This window comes from Euprymna scolopes, chromosome 23, assembly GCF_053919585.1.
Source record: "Euprymna scolopes isolate OS-2025 chromosome 23, ASM5391958v1, whole genome shotgun sequence".
In the NCBI taxonomy this organism is placed as follows: domain Eukaryota; kingdom Metazoa; phylum Mollusca; class Cephalopoda; order Sepiida; family Sepiolidae; genus Euprymna; species Euprymna scolopes.
In genome coordinates, this window is record NC_136504.1 from 116478671 (window position 1) to 116498940 (window position 20270).

The window sequence follows — 20270 nt, forward strand, 5'->3', positions numbered from 1 at the left end:
AAAAAGGAAAATTGCAAGCGCAAAAAAAAGAAAAAAGAAAAAGGAAAATTGCAAGCTCAAAAAAAAGAAAAAGAAAAAGGAAAATTGCAAGCGCAAAAAAAAGAAAAAGGAAAATTGCAAGCTCAAAAAAAAGAAAAAAGAAAAAGGAAAATTGCAAGCGCAAAAAAAAGAAAAAAGAAAAAGGAAAATTGCAAGCTCAAAAAAAAGAAAAAAGAAAAAGGAAAATTGAAAGCTCAAAAAAAAGAAAAAAGTAAAAGGAAAATTGCAAGCGCAAAAAAAAGAAAAAAGAAAAAGGAAAATTGCAAGCTCAAAAAAAAAAAAAGAAAAAGGAAAATTGCAAGCGCAAAAAAAAGAAAAAAGAAAAAGGAAAATTGCAAGCTCAAAAAAAAGAAAAAAGAAAAAGGAAAATTGCAAGCTCAAAAAAAAGAAAAAAGAAAAAGGAAAATTGCAAGCGCAAAAAAAAGAAAAAAGAAAAAGGAAAATTGCAAGCGCAAAAAAAAGAAAAAAGAAAAAAATTGAAAGCTCAAAAAAAAGAAAAAAGAAAAAGGAAAATTGCAAGCGTAAAAAAAAGAAAAAAGAAAAAGGAAAATTGCAAGCTCAAAAAAAAGAAAAAAGAAAAAGGAAAATTGCACGCTCAAAAAAAAGAAAAAAGAAAAAGGAAAATTGCAAGCTCAAAAAAAAAAAAAAAGAAAAAGGAAAATTGCAAGCTCAAAAAAAAGAAAAAAGAAAAAGGAAAATTGCAAGCGCAAAAAAAGAAAAAAGAAAAAGGAAAATTGCAAGCGCAAAAAAAAGAAAAAAGAAAAAGGAAAATTGCAAGCTCAAAAAAAAGAAAAAAGAAAAAAAAAAATTGAAAGCTCAAAAAAAAGAAAAAAGAAAAAGGAAAATTGCAAGCGCAAAAAAAAGAAAAAAGAAAAAGGAAAATTGCAAGCGCAAAAAAAAGAAAAAAGAAAAAGGAAAATTGCAAGCGCAAAAAAAAGAAAAAAGAAAAAGGAAAATTGCAAGCTCAAAAAAAAGAAAAAAGAAAAAGGAAAATTGCAAGCTCAAAAAAAAGAAAAAAGAAAAAGGAAAATTGCAAGCGCAAAAAAAAGAAAAAAGAAAAAGGAAAATTGCAAGCGCAAAAAAAAGAAAAAAGAAAAAGGAAAATTGCAAGCTCAAAAAAAAGAAAAAAGAAAAAAAAAAAATTGAAAGCTCAAAAAAAAGAAAAAAGAAAAAGGAAAATTGCAAGCGCAAAAAAAGAAAAAAGAAAAAGGAAAATTGCAAGCGCAAAAAAAGAAAAAAGAAAAAGGAAAATTGCAAGCTCAAAAAAAAAAAAAGAAAAAGGAAAATTGCAAGCTCAAAAAAAAGAAAAAAGAAAAAAAAAAATTGAAAGCTCAAAAAAAAGAAAAAAGAAAAAGGAAAATTGCAAGCGCAAAAAAAAGAAAAAAGAAAAAGGAAAATTGCAAGCTCAAAAAAAAAAAAAAGAAAAAGGAAAATTGCAAGCGCAAAAAAAAAAAAAAAAAAAAAAGGAAAATTGCAAACTCAAAAAAAGAAAAAAAGAAAAAGGAAAATTGCAAGCTCAAAAAAAAAAAAAAAAGGAAAATTGCAAACTCAAAAAAAGAAAAAAAGAAAAAGGAAAATTGCAAGCTCAAAAAAAAAAAAAGAAAAAGGAAAATTGCAAGCTCAAAAAAAAAAAAGAAAAAGTGGTAGTAGGTAAGCAGCAGGCTTGAACCCGTACCACAAAAAAGGAAAAGAAAGTGAAAAACAAGTGTGACGCGTTAGCTGTTGTACCCATCGCCACACCGAAAGTGACGTAGGTTTAAATTAAGGCTAGTCAATCGAAAAGAGGCGATGACTTTCGAAAATATCGGCGAAAAACGCGACCCCTCCTTGTAGAAAAGCACCTAGTTGAGGGTGAAGGAATTAATCTTTTTGGCCAATTTTTCGATATTTGTCGTCTGAAGAGTCGTGCTTCAAAATGATACTGGTCTCGTGAAAATCCATCGACTTTGTCGAAAGTTTTTGCGAGACATACATACATACATACATACATACATACATACATACATACATTTAAACAGACAGGTGAGATTTATATTATAGACTAGCCTGGGTGTTTGGAAATGTGCGCTGAGCAAAAAACAACAAAAAAAGAAAAGTTACAGTAGGCAGGCAGGCTTGAACCCGTGACGCGAAGGCAGAAAAGAAAGTGCAGTTGTGTGTAAGGGTGTTGGTTGAGCATAAAAAAAAAAATAGAAGTAGTAAGTAGGCTCGAACCTGTATCACGCCAGATGAAAAAGAGGTAAAAAAAAAAAAAATTGTCTTACCGATGTTCCCACCGTGGTTGTGACGTCACAGGCGGTCGAAATAACGCTTTTTATACGACGTCGTGGAAGCAAGGGTTGAATGACTTGCAAAAAAGTGACCTCTCCCTGTACAAAAGTGTCCAGTTGAGAATGAAGGAGTTAATGTTTTTGGCCAAGTTTTGATATTTGTCATCCGAAGGACCGACTTCAAAATGATACCGATCTCGTGAAAATCCATCACCTTTGTCGAAAGTTTAGGCAGACATACATACATACATGCATTTAAACAGATTTTTGCCCTTTATATTACAGATTATAGAAGAAGATGATTCACACACCACCTTCCCCGCTCCCCTCCCAAACAAAAACAAGTCATTAATATTTTCTTCAAACTCCTTTATTTATTCGATTATTTCCATTATCTTGTTACAATGATGAAATATTTTGAAGTTGTCAAACCTTTCTTTTTCTTCACGTTTTCCCGCTTTTTAAAAATTTTATTTTTTAATGACATTCACATAGAAGACAACCATCGCTGTCTTGACGGTAGCCATTTTCACATGGGACGCCACAGATAAATGGAGAACATCTTGTGGCTGAAATGATTAAATACATTATTAAAAAAAAAACTTCGTCAAATACAACAATAACAACAACAACAGCAGCAAGAACAACAGTAATAATAATAATAATAATAATAATAATAATAATAATAATAATAATAATAATCATCATCTATGTTATATTTCTCTTTGTCTGCCAGTCTATCAGGTCCACGTTTTGCAGAAACTACTGGACCGATCTGCCTAAAATTTTGTATGGACCTTTGTTATAATAAGGTGCAGCAAACTAAATATTATGGTATTTGTTTGATGTATAATTAAACATTTATAGGGATTGATCGGTATTAGTAACCACCATACTACATTCATCCTAGAAGTTTTCTTGGAAACTATTGGACTGATCTGACTGAAATTTTGTATGGACCTTTTTTATGATAAGGTACAACGAACTAACTATTGCATTACCCGTTGGATGCACGGCAAAGGATTAATAGGGATTAGTATTTAAATCAAAAATGAGCACAAATTTAAACGTATTCAACCATCAATTTGACATAAAGCACTCTTTCTAAGTCAAGGGTCTATAACTTAAGCCCATTTTTTAATGGGCTAAAATATTTAATAGTAATAATAATAATAATAATAATAATAATAATATTGATTACCCCCTGCCCCCAAAATTAAAATGTGGTGCCGACATCGACTGGCACCACACCAAATAGTTGTGAATGATCAAAGAGAATGGAAAGACCGAGGAGAGAAAGCACTAACCAGACTTTCACCAGAGACTGGAACCTTGGGGAGGCTTATTGCCACCCAAATTCCAATGAAGACTAATGGTCAATGCCAGTAAGAAGTCAATGGTAAACGACTATTGCGATAACACAAATAAATTTGCAAAGGTTATCGAAAGAGGTAGAGAGTACTGGAAATCTGGAGAGACTTGTTGTCACTCAGGTTCCAAGAAACATGAGCAGTTGTTGTCAGTGAGCAATCTCTAATGATGACCTGTGGGAGAACTCCTAGTGAGTGAAATAATAATAAAGTAATAGCTCAAGCCTAGTTTGATACCCGACAAAATAGTCATGTAGGGTGAAGAAGGAGGGAAGTGATACTGGAATGGACACAATTGTTTTGAAAAAAGATCCTGGGTCTGATATAAAGGTAATTGTGTATAAAACGGGAGTCTTTCACACACGCCGATAGGTGGCGTCCGTGTCTCTCAGTTAAGGTATGGAAGCGCAAAATGGATACAATACTTCCGCTACTTCAAAATGGATAAAATATATAAAAATACAGGGTGACCCCCCCCCCCCTCCAAAAAACCCCACAAAACAATAGCTAAATGGAGGCCATCTAGAACATATGCTGTAGAACGGAGAAAAACAACCCTTGTGTTTTGATGTGATGTTTTTAATATAATAAACTAGTTATGACCAAAGTTTCATTTCATTCGGACAAAACATTAAGAAACGGGGCCCAAATTAGAGTCGGGGCCCGTTTTTTTTTTCGGGGGGGGGGGGTCACCCTGTATGCAAAATTTCTTTTTTGTATCAATTATTCGTTTTTATTTTTTAATCGCATATCTTTTCAAATAACTATGGTTATTTAAGTTAATGTTATATGTATTGTCAAACTATTTAGATATTTAAAATATATATTTATTTACAGAAATAAAAAAAAGAACATTGAACGTTTCACATTTTTTTTTACAGTTTTAACAGTTTCAAAAATGTGAATGTGCAACAGAAAATAGTTTAACAGTTTTAATATTTCACATGTGTTAAAAAATATATAATATAGTAACGTAAATAAACATAGTTGTTGGATAAGATATGTGATAAAAAACAAAATATTAATTGATAAGAAAAGTTTAAAATATCTAAATTCCAAATGATGTTCAACTTATCTAGTGTTGCAGCTGTCATTGCAATCTGGCTAATACTTCAGGTTTGAACCCCTCATCTGAAACTATTGCTCCAAGGTATTTGAAATTCGTCACGGTTTCAAGCTTTTCACCGTTGGCAGTGACGTCAGGGTTAGGGTTCCATTGTTACTATTTGTCATCGATTTTGTTTTGTTTGAATTGATTTCCATGCCATAAGCTTCTAAGCCTGCTAATGTTCGATACGGCATAATCACGTTGACACACTGGTTCCCGCTGGATCACCGAAGTTAAGCAACGTTGAACCCGGTCAGTACTAAAATAAGTGACCATTTGAGATTTCCACACACTGTATGTGCTCTCCGCTTATCTTGGCATTGTTTCCAGTCGTCCTGGACTTCTTCCCACTGGACTCAAACTGCCGATTCAGGAGAGGTGTGGTTGCCTCACAATTTCACGCGCAGCTGCCCCTACAGGGGCTATCATTCATCTTTCAAGACTGAACGGAGGCATCGAATGTTCGAATATACTTTGTTATAATTCCCAGCTCATATACTAAATATATATTCCATTAGAACGAAAAACATAAAATATGGTTAACATATTTATTTAGAGTTGACAATTATGAAAAAAGTTGACAGTTATGAAAAAAGTTGACAGTTATGAAAAAAGTTGACAGTTATGAAAAAAGTTGACAGTTATGAAAAAAGTTGACAATTATGAAAAAAGTTGACAGTTATGAAAAAAGTTGACAATTACGAAAAAAGTTGACAGTTATGAAAAAAGTTGACAATTATGAAAAAAGTTGACAGTTATGAAAAAAGTTGACAGTTATGAAAAAAGTTGACAATTATGAAAAAAGTTGACAATTACGAAAAAAGTTGACAATTATGAAAAAAGTTGACAGTTATGAAAAAAGTTGACAGTTATGAAAAAAGTTGACAATTATGAAAAAAGTTGACAATTATGAAAAAAGTTGACAGTTATGAAAAAACATTATACAAAATAAGAAAATATATTTAGTTCTTAGTCTACCTTTAAGAATAAAATACTAATAAGCAGATGGGGGAGGGTTATATTCTTCATTTCATTAAACTGCGGCAGTGATGAGTAAGGCTATGATAAGAGAATATTCTTTTTATTATTTTGATTCTCGAGTATATATATTAGTTAATATCTTTTTTAATATGTTTTTATATAGAATGATATGGTTCTTAGTTGATTAACTGTCTGTGTCGGATATATACTCGAGAGTCAAAACAATGAAAAGAATATTTTCTTGTCATAGTGATGAGTTCTTATGTGGCATGACTGCCGCCGAGAGCGGCAGAGCTCCCCATTGGTGGGAGACTAAGACTGAAGAATGCTCCCCATTGGTGGGAGACTAACACTGAAGAATGCCGTGTTAATTTATTGAGATTGTCGGACTGACTTCCTCATCTTGGTTGTTATAGTCCCAACGTTTCGGCCGTTTTGCCCTCCGGCCTTCATCAGGTGTTTTGTATCGAACTGGAGAACCGTTTGTTAGGAGTCTCGAACCCAACCCTTTATTATTATTACGGGGTTACCGTTTTCGGACTCCAGCTAAGCTCTGGGACATAGTTGCTTATTCTCTGTTTTGAATTTTACTTTTCACTGCCTTCGTTCAGGATTGAACTCAACACCTTTGGGTAACTGTAAACTTTGATACAACGTCTAGGACCACTCGGCCATATGTCACTAGGACGATACAAAACACCTGATGAAGGCCGGAGGGCAAAACGGCCGAAACGGCCGAAACGTTGTGACTATAACAACCAAGATGAGGAAGTCAGTCCGACAATCTCAATAAATGAAAAAACCTCATCTCAAAAATACAGACAATTACTGCCGTGTTAATTCTTAAGCATTATTGTGTGCACGGGCAGTGGCGGCCGACCTTGCTGAAAGGAAGAGTTAAGTTATGAATGCTATTATGTTTTTGTAAAACCGACATATACATTTTAGTGTTTAGTGGAAAAGTAATAATTTGATGTCGTTTTGAGAACATATCGAATATAATTTCATTTCTGGGGCCAGCCGAGGGGTCACGAGGGTTAACCTCTCTGTTCATGGGAACCGAAACTACGAGTGTTCGCAGAATCACCAGCACACATGCAGGGAATCGGGAATTCCCCTGGCATGACGTACTGGTTGGCGATTGGTCTAGAGAGCACCTACTCTACCCTTGTACCTTGTATATCAGCAAATGCCACGCCGAAATCAGGGAGTTGAAACTGAGTTTTGAGCGAATCTAACACTAACCAAAGAGTCGTTGACACACCCCTTTCCACCCGTCTGTCGCTACCACAAAAACGGAGAGTACTAAATCTAATTTGATTCAATAGTGTGTTTTGTAAGAACTCTACAACTGGACAATTTGTATAGAAGTTTGCATCATATTTTGTAAATTTGACTTGAATTAACTCGTAGAATAGAGATATCTGAGTTTGTCTTTTTTTCTGTGCATGAAACTATTCACTTCCAGCGTGACATGGCATATCAACCCGAAAGTGAAATCGACACTGACCAACCGACCAACGAGATCCCGCTGCGCCGAGAGAACTTGCAGAGAATTCCCTGTGAAAGACGATCATGATGCGTATGTGATAAGGGATCCCTGTTTAGAATATAACTATGAATTGCAGGTGTGGTTTGGTTGGCTGCCTTTGTTAAATGTTCAGTGAATGTGGTGCTCTAGATATATCTAAGGCTTTTGACAGGGTATGGCATGAGGGTCTCCTCAGGAAAATTAAATCATACGGTATCACTGGTAGAATACTTAACATAATTAAATCCTTCTTAGATAAGAGAAAAATCCAGGTTGTCCTCGACGGTCGTACATCTAAACAGTGTGATATAAATGCGGGAGTGCCTCAGGGGTCTATCCTTGGGCCTCTATTGTTCCTAATATTTATTAATGACCTCCCCGACAAAACTGCCTATGAAATGGGTATATATGCTGATGACACCACACTCTATAACAGGCATGACAAGAAAACAAATGAACACATAACTAAAGAAATGCAAAAAACACTAGAGGATGACCTCCAATCTGTAGTGGAATGGGGACATAAATGGATGGTCACATTCAATGCTGCCAAAACTAAACTGGTTTCCTTCAATAACTACAAGAAACCTTCTCTGCCACCAATAGCAATGGCCAGTGACTCCCTGTCTGAGAGTACATCTTTCAAACTTCTTGGCCTAACGTTCACAGGAAACATGAGTTGGAACAATTATATTGAAAACATTGCCAGGGCTGCTGCAAGGAAGGTGGGCTCTCTCTACCGTGCTAGAAAACTACTGACACCTGAAAGTATCCTGTACCTCTATAAGGCCACCATTCGCCTATGTATGGAGTATTGTTGTCACATTTGGGCTGGTGCATCTGCTGCTAGTCTCTCGCTCCTAGACAAGGTTCAAAAGAGAGTCGCCAATTTGATAGACCCTGAACTGGCATCTAAGCTTCAGCCTCTGTCCCATCGATGAAACGTTGCATCCCTCTGCCTGTTCTACAAGTATTTTAATGGTGAATGCTCTGACGAACTGCAGACACTTGTGCCCCCAAGACGTAGACACCCTCGACAAACCCGACAGGCAGCTAAATCCCACCCGCACACAGTAGAGATCCCTAGATGTAAAAGATCTTTCTACTCCAGTGGTTTCTTCCCCAGGACCGCTAGACTCTGGAATTACATTCCAGGTCCCTGCTTCCCTAACTGTACTGACATGCAGAAGTTCAAGTGTAACATGAACCGATATCTTGCTGCCCAACATAGTGCCCAAGTAGTTGCTGCCCCTGATAGTAGCCCCCTACACAAAAGTGGCAATGTGCCTTGTTTGGGGTAAAAATGCAAAAAAAAAAAAAAAAAAAAAAAGATACGGCTAGTGCGAGACACTCTTTCGAACTCAATGTCGACCAACATTAAACACGAGTGGAGTAAATGTGTTAAATAATCAAGGTCGTGTGTATCGAAAAAAAAAAGAAAGAAAAAGATGTTTAATGCAGCGACGTCCAGCAAACTCAAAACAAAAATAATAATTAGAAATTCTGAAAGGCCATTTAAAAATAATGAGAATGAAGCTGACAGCCATAGGGGTTGGACCGAGGCCGCCGAGATATATTATTAACATTAAGGCCAATCCATTCAAATATGACGTCATCATAAGAAGATCATTCATTAACGAGTTGAAGGGAGATAATTCAAAAGGGAGGCAACTCAAGATACTAAAATGCTGTTAACAAAAACAAAAAGATAAAACAAGTGTATAAAAAAAAAACACAATAACAAATGATAATTTTAGTGAAAGGTTTGTAATTTTCTTTTATTTGAAGAATTTATTTTGTTGTTTTCCACGCCACAAAAATTTTTTAAGAGAGAATTTGTTGATGACCATAGGAACATTTTTTCTATTTTTTTTTATTTGATGATTTTCATAACAGATGTCAAATTCAAACAGAAGTCCATTATCTGACAAAACCTATAATGTTATTGTAATGTTATTAATATATCTCGGCGACCTCGGTTGGACTCGATTGTCAGAAGAAAAAGAGGTCAGCTGTCAAAGTACAAAAGCGATTACATAACAAGCAAGTTTTGTTTTGATAGGCAGAGGCCGAGAAAGAGAGTTCAGTGAATTCCTGCATGCACGCCTTCCTCCTACCAACCCAGCATCCTTTCTCTAGCACTGTCAGAAATTTCGTGAAAATTATTGAATAATTCCACCTGCTCTCTTTCGAAGCTTATAACTCCTCGAAAAATGTAATTCAAGCCCTAATTTTTTTTCAATTAAAGGAGCAAGGACCAAGGTTTCATTAAAAAAATTTAAAATAAATAAATAAACAAACAACGTGTTTTTTTTTTTTTTTTTTGAAAAGATAAAACTTCGGACTTTACAGGTAAATTTCTAAAAAACATTACTTTTTTGTTTTAAATTTGAATCTATTATTTATTGATCTTTTATCTTCAATTTGTGATATATAAACCTTTGGTGAGTAAATTAATTATTTACTTTTTAATAGACATTTGAAAATGGGGGGAGGGCGTGCATTAAAAAAAAGCGTTTGTCTAAAATATTATATTCGGTCTATTGGAAAGAGCATAAAATTTCACATTGACCCTGAAAATATCGTAAAAATAGAATCAATAAAAAAATTTTGATAGATTTTTAAAGTTTAAAAATTGAAAAATACTGAACTCGTAACATTCAATTAATTTCATTACTATTTTTTAAAAAATAAAAAATATATTTCTATTACTTTTAAAACAACTTTAATAGTTTATTTTGGAAGTATAATCCATAAAGAAAATAAACAACCCACCTTTAAAAGAGAAATTACGAGTTTTTTATATTTTATTTGCAGTTTCGTGTTAGAGGTGTCAAAAATTCCTACAAAAATTCTGATACACCTATCCTTTCTCTGATCAAACTCAACGTCACCAATAAAGCTGATTTATATTTTTATAAATCGACTTGTTGCCATTCTTTCGAATACAGCATAATACAAAAAAAAAAAAAAGTACTTTAATGAAATTGTGCCTTGTTCTTATTTTCGCCCAAACTGTTTGACACCATTTATGAATAAATGTCATATAGCCGTCTTTTGTGCTTGTGTAAAATGTCTTTTGTCACGTCTATATTATAACACAATGAAGACCGAAGTGTTCACCGGTATATAAGTGTAGTCCTAGGTGGTTCCAATTTCGGAACACACAAGAAAGTTTTCAAAAACGCAGCATGCGTGAACAGTTTGCTCAGAAAAAGAGAAAAAAAGTGACCGATGGAAATGGATGGCCTCCGTTTTCTCTCTCTTCTCTTTCCTCAGTGAGCGGGAATGTAGCATTCTATGGAACTGTTCAACATTACCATTACTTTATATATTAACAGGCTGTCCGGCATTGCCCGGTCGTAAAATACGCCTAAATATGATATTTTGATTAATGCAAATCTCGTATCATATTATACTGGACCCAATATATAGTAATGATTTCAAAAGTTTAAAAAAAATGACTTGTGCGCCACTACCGAGAATCGAAACCAAAACGTTTAGCTTACGATTTATTTTTTTTAATGACTGAGCTAGGAAGACATGTTTGCTGCAAGGCTAAAAATTAAAACATGAACCAATAACTACTACATTACGCATGGCGTCGTTCGACCTTCATCTAGCAAATTTCATTTCTGTAATTGTCACACTTTTGTACCGATTTTCGTTCGATAAAGTTTCGCATGGGTTCGAATACCCTATATATGAAGTTTCATGTCTGTATATAAAAAACTGACGGAGGAGTTTGGTGGGCAAGTTTTTTTAAAATAAATATATACACACATACATAAATATATATAGAAAGAGGTTTGTATTTACTATAAACTTTCTAGGCAAATATTACGCAAGTATAAATCATGTAGAATATCTGCATGAATGTAATAACACGTAACAGTTAACTAAAGTCGATCATCCCATAAGAAAACCGAAAACAAACTTAGAGGGAATTAATTAAAATGAATGTTTAAAAGGCTAGATCTTTTGCAGATGAATGCAATTCCACGATCCATGTATAACAAATTTGTATTTTCTTATTAAATAAATACAAAAAAAGGTTTTTAATATGAATATCAATACATAAAAAAAATAAAAATTTATTAATTCATAATTTTTTATTTTTTATAATTCATAATTATGTATTGGTATTCATATTCAAAATTGAAAATTGCAAAAACGCAATATAAAAAAAACAAAAAAAAACAGTATATATATATATATATATAACTACTTCATTTACTCACATAAAATTAATATACGAAAGTATAAATTTATGCGTAAACTTTAAGTATTTACTTCAAAAGTGCTCAATACGTAGGTAGAGCTAGTTAGTTAGTTATAAAATATATATGCCGATTAAGCTACACTGAATATTCCGTGTTTCATCCACTCTAGGATTCTTCAGGCTTATGCGCGAATTTTGTGGTTGTCTGTCCTTTTTATACATGCACCTTCTATTGAGATTTTAGTTAGCCAATCAGCTTTCTAGTATATATATATATATATATATTTTGCACAGTGATCACCACTTATCAAGGCCCGGAAGCCACTCAGGGATAAGGGTTATTGCAAGTACATTACGTTCTGTGGAGATTTGATGAAGTGTTTACTTAAGGGGGCGGTTCATTAGGAATTTGTTAACATTGGACTTGAAGACATCCAAGTTGTAGTCCGGTGGGAAGCAGGCAGACGGAACAGAGTTCCACAGGCGTGCAGTTCTAAGAAAGAAGCTTTGTTCATGGAATCCACGTTTTGATTTAGGCACAGATAAAGAGTGAGGGAAATTTTTCACAGTGGATTCGGCTAGACGGGTGTTTTACATGAAAGATTGGCGAGGGGGGGGATCAGAGATTGGAGTTCAGACGAGCACCTGCCATGGAAATAACGATAAAACAAGGATAGGCTCGCAACGTCTCTTCTGTGGGAGAGAGGTTGCAGGGTAGAGAAAAGGGCATCCCCCACTAAGATATATATCAATTCTGTTGTTTGTTTTTTGTTTTTTTTCTGGTATTGCGTTTTCACAATTTTCAATTCTCTGGAATGCAAACATTTCTTTGTTTTTGATTGGAATTTAGGACAATTACCGTTTTTTGATGTAGGCCATAATCACGTTGACACACCGGTTCTCGTTGGATCACAGAAGTTAAGCGACATTGAGCCTGGCCAATACTAAAATGGGTGACAATTGGGTAATACTAGGTGCTGTATGTTCGGAGCCTTGATAGGGATGGGTGTCACCAGACTCTTCTTGCCCAAGACACGCGTCATTAAATAATGCAGCGCCCGCATGATCCTGGGGTGTTAAAAGACGCATCCATCATTCTTTACATCTGAGGCGATCCAAGTCAAAATTGGCAATGCGTTTATTAAATATTGGGATATTCCGTTAAACAATCTTTTAACGGAATATCTCAATAATTTAAACAATTCTTACAAGTGAATTTAATATTGCGTGTGCAATCCATCCGATTTTTTTCTTCTCGACGTTGCCCAGGTCAATAGTTAACATAGGCCATTAATTGAAACAAATACATTGAAGACATTGCCAAGGCTGCTGCAAATAAGGTGGGCTCTCTCTCTCCCATGCTAGAAAATTATTCATACCTGCTAGTATCTTGTGTCTCTACAAGACCATCAGTTGCTGATCCACCACCGACTAGTTTTTCACTCTTAGGCAGAGTCCAAGAAAAAAGAAAAAGTTACACACTGTCAACCAAACACTAACCCCTGTCTCATCGCCACAATGTTGCATCTTTGTGCCTGTTTTCCGAGTACTTTAATGAAATGTGCTCTGGCAAACTCATAAAAGCCCTCAACTAATCTGACAAGCAGCAAAATCCCGCCCTTTCACCATAAAGCTCAAACCACAGCAGAGGATTTTCTTTTCTTTCTCTCTATGCCAAATGTAACAGAGCGCTTATGAGCACGTGGGAAAATATCAGCAGGAGCTGTAAGATATCTAGCTTGTGAGGATATTAGCAGCAGTAGCCTAAAAAATGCGCATATGCAAATTAGGGAGTGTGTGTGTGGGCTTGTGTGACAAGAAAAAGAAAAAAAAGGACACCACATGGTGGGGAGAAAAAAGAATGCAGCTGAAAAAGATGGACGCGTATAATCGAAGACGAGAAATGGCTGTCTACAGTGTAGTGAAGCAGAAAGAAAAATGCTACCAGAGAAGATAGGCATGTGGCCCCCATAGTGTAGCGAGAGACCTTTTAAGCTGGTGTTGAGATGGCGGGGTTTTGTGAAAAATGAAAAGTTAGAGAAAATAAGAAGCAGACAATGTTTAGAAATTAATGGTAATAAATGCCTTTTGCTAAAACAGAAAGAAAAGCCGAGTCGGATTTATTTATTTTTGTTTGTTTGTTCCTTTGCGACAGTGCCGGACGCTGTGGGAGTCTGAGAGAGGTTTGAATTGTAACGAACAAGGTTTTAGCGTAACAGCCACGTTACACAAATAGAAATATTTTTTTATACAAAAAATATGTTTTAATGGAATTTAATAAATTTAAAAGAAAGAAAGGAGCAAGTTAAAACCCCTTAACTCGTCGACTAAACGGAACTTTCATAAAGTTTCTATCCTAGAGCATAACATCTGTCGAACAAAATACCAATATTTTGCTTCTTTGCTGACTACATCAAGGTCATCTTCAAGTCTAATGTAAACCAATACTTGTTTGAGTCGTCTTTTTGGATAATCAATTCCTCTTAAGAAATCATTTGTCCATTCTATGATTGTTTCTAATCTTCATTTGGTGGCATTAAACATCAAACCGACAGACTCTGTAACCCTTATTCTTGAATGGCCCCTAAGCCTTGATAAGTTACTGGCTCTGCTCTTGAAGAGAAATCGACTTCAAAACTTTGGACAGGTTCAGCTGGCTTTTCTTGGAGGCAGAAGTTTCTCGGGAATATACAGCATAATTACATTGATACACTAGTTATCAATAGATCACTGACGTTAAACAACATTTAGTTTGCTCAGTACCAGATGGGCGACCATTTGGGAATACCAGGCGCTGTATATGGGAAGATAGTGACACCTCCTGCAAAAAATTAACGTCGTTAAAATTATCCTTCTTGAACGAGTTTTGTATGCGATTAGTGATCGCTGTAATACAGTGGACAGCAGAAGCATTTCGTACATTGTCTTTTTCATATTTCTCAAAAAATATTGAGTTAATTTGAATGAAATTTACATTCAATTTTTGAACAGATATTATTTATCTAAAAATAAGAGGGAAAATAATATATACTAGTTGACAAATATTTATTAACGAAAAATCAAATTACCCAGATGCAAAAGTATTTAACACATTTATTAATATTTAGTTGTACATTCTTTGTTTTGCCTCACAGCCTCCAAATGCTTTCCATAACTGCATACTAGTTTCTTAGAAGCACTTGCTGGTAGTTTCAATCATTCTTCTTTGCAAACTTCCTTCAATTCCTTGATATTCTTGGGATCTCTTGCACGCACCATTAACTTCAAAGCTTTCCACAAATTTTCGATGGTATTTAGGTTGGGTGACTGCGTAGGTCACTGCAGAACACTAATCCCATTATCCTTAAACTATTTAATAGTAATTTTAGCTTTGTGCTTGGGATCATTGTCTTGAATTGAAGATTGTCTAGAAGATAAAAATCACGGCCCAATCCTAAATCTGCGGCGCTCTTAAACAGATGCGTTGACAAAATCTTCATGTATTTTGTTGCATTCATTTTCCTTTCTCTGTTTACAATTCCTCAAACGCCATTTGTAGAAAAGCAGCCCCAATTCATCACATTTCCACCTCCAGATTTTACAGTGGAAATGGTATTAGATGATTTAAATTTTGTGTCCTTTTTTTTTTCTCCATACACGGGTGCGCATGTTTCTTTCCGAAACGCTCAATTTTAGTTTTATCTGACCAAATAACTTTGTTCTAGAAGTCATCCGATTCACATTGATATTTATAAAACAAATTTCAAACAATCTTTCACGTGTCTAGGACTCAACAATGGAGTCTTTCTCAGCGATCTCAAAAATAGACCTGTACGATTCAATGATCTTTTGATTGTGTCCTTGCTTACTTCAATATCTGCTTTCTGCAAATCCTTCTGAATTTCTGAACGAGTCAGAAATGGTTCTTTCTCCATGTTACGAGCAATGTAACAAAAATGCTTCTTTCTTCACGTTACGATCAATGTAACAAGCAGTAACATAATTTAATTTAAGTGTTTTATGATTTCTTGAGTAATGTTTAGTATTACCACCCGTCCTTTTCCAATTTATCACGACAACCATGACTGTACTCACCACCAAATTTAGTTCTGAAGCTATTTTCCTGTACCCCTTTCCATCTTTATACCTCGGTATGATTTCCTGGCGCATATCATTAATCAATTCCTTTGTTTTAACCATTTTAAAACAGTAATGAAAGAGGCAACCTGCACAGTGTCTGAGAGCTGTTATCAACTGACCTATAAGGAGCCCAAACCCTGAGATGCCTTCTGATTGGGTGAAATATTGTAGCAAGATAAAAATGACTACTTAAAAATGAAACTTCTGATTGGTTGAAAGTATTGTAGAAAGTAGTGTAACAAGATGAAATGACTATTTAAGAATGAAAATTGATAGTGTGTTAAATAATTTTGCATATGAGTATTTTGATTTTTGTTGATAAATATTTGTGAAATAAGTATATCTTTATTTCCGTTTTATTTTTAAATAGATAATATCTGTTCAAATATTGAGTGTAAATTTCATTCAAATGAACTTGATATTTCTTGAGAAATACTAAAAAAAAACAAAATAATGTACCAAATACTGTGGATCAAACTAAAACGGCGTAACTCACGTTTTGGTTTGAGACAATAATGACCACATCCATTACTCTGGCATGTATAACCATCTGGACATCCCAAATTGTTAAGGTTGCAAACTTCTAGGCAGAACCCGTAGGGCTGAACTGGGCCAGGCCTAGCTTCATACACTGGAAAAAATGTAAATATTTATATAAATATTTAGTGACACGAATAAAATGATGATATAAATTACCTACAAATTAATACATACAAATTACCTATAAATTAATATATACAAATTACCTACAAATTAATACATACAAATTACCTATGAATTAATATATACAAATTACCTACAAATTAATACATACAAATTACCTATAAATTAATATATACAAATTACTTATGAATCAATATATACAAATTACTTATGAATTAATATGTACAAATTACCTATGAATTAATATATACAAATTACCTATAAATTAATGCATACAAATTACCGATAAATTTATAGATACAAATTACCTATAAATTTATATACACAAATTACCTAAAATTAATATATACAAATTACCTATGAATTAATATATACAAATTACCTATAAATTAATATATACAAATTACCTATGAATTAATATATACAAATTACCTATAAATTAATATATACAAATTACCTATAAATTAATATATACAAATTACCTATGAATTAATATATAAAATTACTTATAAATTAATACATACAAACACCTATAAATGTATTCAGACAAATTATCTATAAATTAATATATACAAATTACCTATAAATTAATACATACAAATTACCTATAAATTAATACATACAAATTACCTATAAATATATATATAAATTACCTATAAATTAATACATACAAATTACCTACAAATTAATATATACAAATTACCTAAAATTAATATATACAAATTACCTATGAATTAATATATACAAATTACCTATGAATTAATACATACAAATTACCTACAAATTAATATATACAAATTACCTAAAATTAATACATACAAATTACCTACAAATTAATACATACAAATTACCTATAAATTAATATATACAAATTACCAATGAATTAATACATACAAATTACCTACAAATTAATATATACAAATTACCTATAAATTAATATATACAAATTACCTATCAATTAATATATACAAATTACCTATAAATATATGCAGACAAATTACCGATAAATTTCTAGATACAAATTACTTATAAATTAAACCTGTCATTACTAACCAGCAGTGCATTACCATTTTTGACATAAAGGAAGATCAAACATGTGAATGCAGTGTGACGATGGTTGGAAGTGAAACCTGGACAGTGAGGGTTGAGGATATGCGTTGCATGGAGAGAAATGATATGGGAATGATACGATGTGGATCTTAAAGTCAGACCTAGATCTGATGATCTTAGTGGGAGATTGAATATAGACAGTATAGAGAGATATGTGCAGAACAGGAGACTTTGATGTTATGGCCACATTTTAAAAAAAGATGAGAATTCTTCGATTAGTAAATGTAGAACAGTTGAGATAGCAAGGTCAGTTCATAGAGTAAGGTAAAAGAAGTATTAATGAGAATGAATTTGAGAGAAAAAGGGCCAGGGATATAGATTAGCTTGAAAGACAATTTCTATAAAGCATCCAACACATGCAAGCATGTAAAATGGATGTTAAAATAATGGCGATGATGACGACGACGACGATGATGATGATGATGATTTAACCATGACGATGATGATGATGATGATAGCAATGCCGATGATGATGACGACGACGATGATGACGATGCTGATGATGATGATTTTACCATGATGATGATGATGATGATGATGGCAATGCCGATGTTGTTGTTGATGATGATGATGATGATGATGAGCACGATGATTATGATGACCATAATGACGGCGATGACGACAATGACAATAATGATGATAACGAAGATAACGATTACGATGATGATGATGATGACAACGATGATGAGAAGGAGGATGGTAATGACGAATTTTATGGAAATCACTCGAGACAAGGTATGAAGCTATTTGATGTAAGGAGATAACAATAACGAAAGCTGATTATTGCAAAGACAGGATTTGAAAAGTCCAACGAGGAAAACAATCGACAGTTCTTGGAGAGAAACTACTGGAATAGGAAGCTGTCTTACAATTAAACATTAAAACAGCAAAATGATGGAGAACACGAGAACAACAAGTCAAAAGAGCTGAATATTTACTCAACCTGTGCACTTTTTGCTTTACTTTACTCATCAGAATGTCGGCACTTAAAGAAACTTGAGAGATTCCATTAGAAATGCCCCAGGCGATTTCTGAATATAAAGTGTAAGTCACTGACACCTGACGCAGACATACTAAAAAGAACTGAATGTTTAAACATTGAAGCGATGGTCATGGGGAACCAGTTATGCTGGCCGGTTATGTTGTTCGGATGGAGAATGTGACGCTACTTAAGCAGTTGTTTTATGGTGAGCTTAAGACTGGAAAACGTCCTCAACACAGTCCACCAAAGCATTTCAAGAATTGCATAAAAGACAATCTTAAAGCCTTTAAGATATCTGTTCAGAACTGGGAAACACTAGCAAAATGTTGGCTTGAATGGAGAAAGGAATGAAAGAATGGAATTAGAAATAGAACTGAAGTTTTTGAAAAAAAGAAAGAATCGAACATGCTGAGTTCAAGAGAAATCTTAGGAAAATTAATGTGTCGGTTTAACCTAATAAAGTAAACAGTTGGAAATGTGAAATTTGTGATCGGATACTCCTCTCCAAAACTGCTTACACCAACCACAAAAAAAAATAAAAATCACATGCTGTTGACAAATAGAACAGAAAACTTTCATGTCAAATGGAAAACACTTGCTGTTCAAAGAAATGCAAGATATCTGCTGCACCACAGAAGCATTTGATTGCAAACAGATTCAGTGAACCCTGTTTCAATATTTGATTTTGTCACATATGTGTCAGACAGTGCAAATCAGCTGCTGGCTTGAAAAGTCACCTTCGGACTCACAGATGTAATTTGGTATCACTGTTGCGTTATTTATAAAATTGGTTGGATCACTAATTGGGGATTGTTTGAAATCCGTACAATTAGTCGCACCTCCCACAAAACAAAGTCTCTTGTACTTTTAAATAACACGTAACAAGAAATGAATGGCAAGCAACAATGTTTGTTTTCCAGTGACAACATTGACAGCATCGAGGGATCGTGATGTGACATGTTTGTGCAAAATTGGCAGAGAGATAATGTGACCGCTTGTCCTGCCTGTAGTCGCCGCTTTCCTTTTCATTGTCTGGCTGTCTCTATTTTATTGGCACAGATGACGTCAGAACATTCATCCAATCATTCTGAAATGTCGGTCAGTTCTGTTGATATCTATCCCCGGGGATTCTATGTCCCCGTGGATTCTATGTCTCCGGGGATTCTATGTTCCCGTGGATTCTATGTCCCCGTGGATTCTATGTCTCCGGGGATTCTATGTCTCCGGGGATTCTATGTTCCCGTGGATTCTATGTTCCCGTGGATTCTATGTCCCCGTGGATTCTATGTCTCCGGGGATTCTATGTCTCCGTGGATTCTATGTCTCCGGGGATTCTATGTCTCCGTGGATTCTATGTTCTCGTGGATTCTATGTCTCCGGGGATTCTATGTTCCCGTGGATTCTATGTTCCCGTGGATTCTATGTCTCCGGGGATTCTATGTCTCCGGGGATTCTATGTCTCCGTGGATTCTATGTCTCCGGGGATTCTATGTCTCCGGGGATTCTATGTCTCCGTGGATTCTATGTCTCCGGGGATTCTATGTTCCCGTGGATTCTATGTTCCCGTGGATTCTATGTCCCCGTGGATTCTATGTCTCCGGGGATTCTATGTCTCCGGGGATTCTATGTCTCCGTGGATTCTATGTCTCCGGGGATTCTATGTCTCCGGGGATTCTATGTTCCCGTGGATTCTATGTCTCCGGGGATTCTATGTTCCCGTGGATTCTATGTCCCCGTGGATTCTATGTCTCCGGGGATTCTATGTCTCCGTGGATTCTATGTCTCCGGGGATTCTATGTCTCCGGGGATTCTATGTTCCCGTGGATTCTATGTCTCCGGGGATTCTATGTTCCCGTGGATTCTATGTTCCCGTGG

General features: G+C 34.7%; 2 protein-coding genes across 2 annotated transcripts in view; one reads left to right on the top strand and one right to left on the bottom strand.

The window, feature by feature from the left end:
* Positions 1 to 2643: 2643 nt before the first annotated feature.
* LOC145246148 (uncharacterized) overlaps positions 2644 to 20270 on the bottom strand; it is a 22905-nt gene continuing 5278 nt past the window's right edge. Inside the window, exons 2-3 of the mRNA XM_080107996.1 lie at positions 16137 to 16271; positions 2644 to 2878 (exon numbers count right to left, since the gene is read on the bottom strand). Of these exons, the coding sequence (XP_079964122.1) occupies positions 2787 to 2878; positions 16137 to 16271 (227 nt within the window). The 3' untranslated portion in view covers positions 2644 to 2786. The remainder of the gene's footprint in view (positions 2879 to 16136; positions 16272 to 20270) is intronic.
* The window catches only part of LOC145245584 (uncharacterized), a 1593-nt gene continuing 777 nt past the window's right edge, over positions 19455 to 20270 (top strand). Inside the window, exon 1 of the mRNA XM_080107160.1 lies at positions 19455 to 20270. This exon is cut by the window's right edge and continues 777 nt beyond it. Coding sequence (XP_079963286.1) covers positions 19455 to 20270 — 816 coding nt within the window.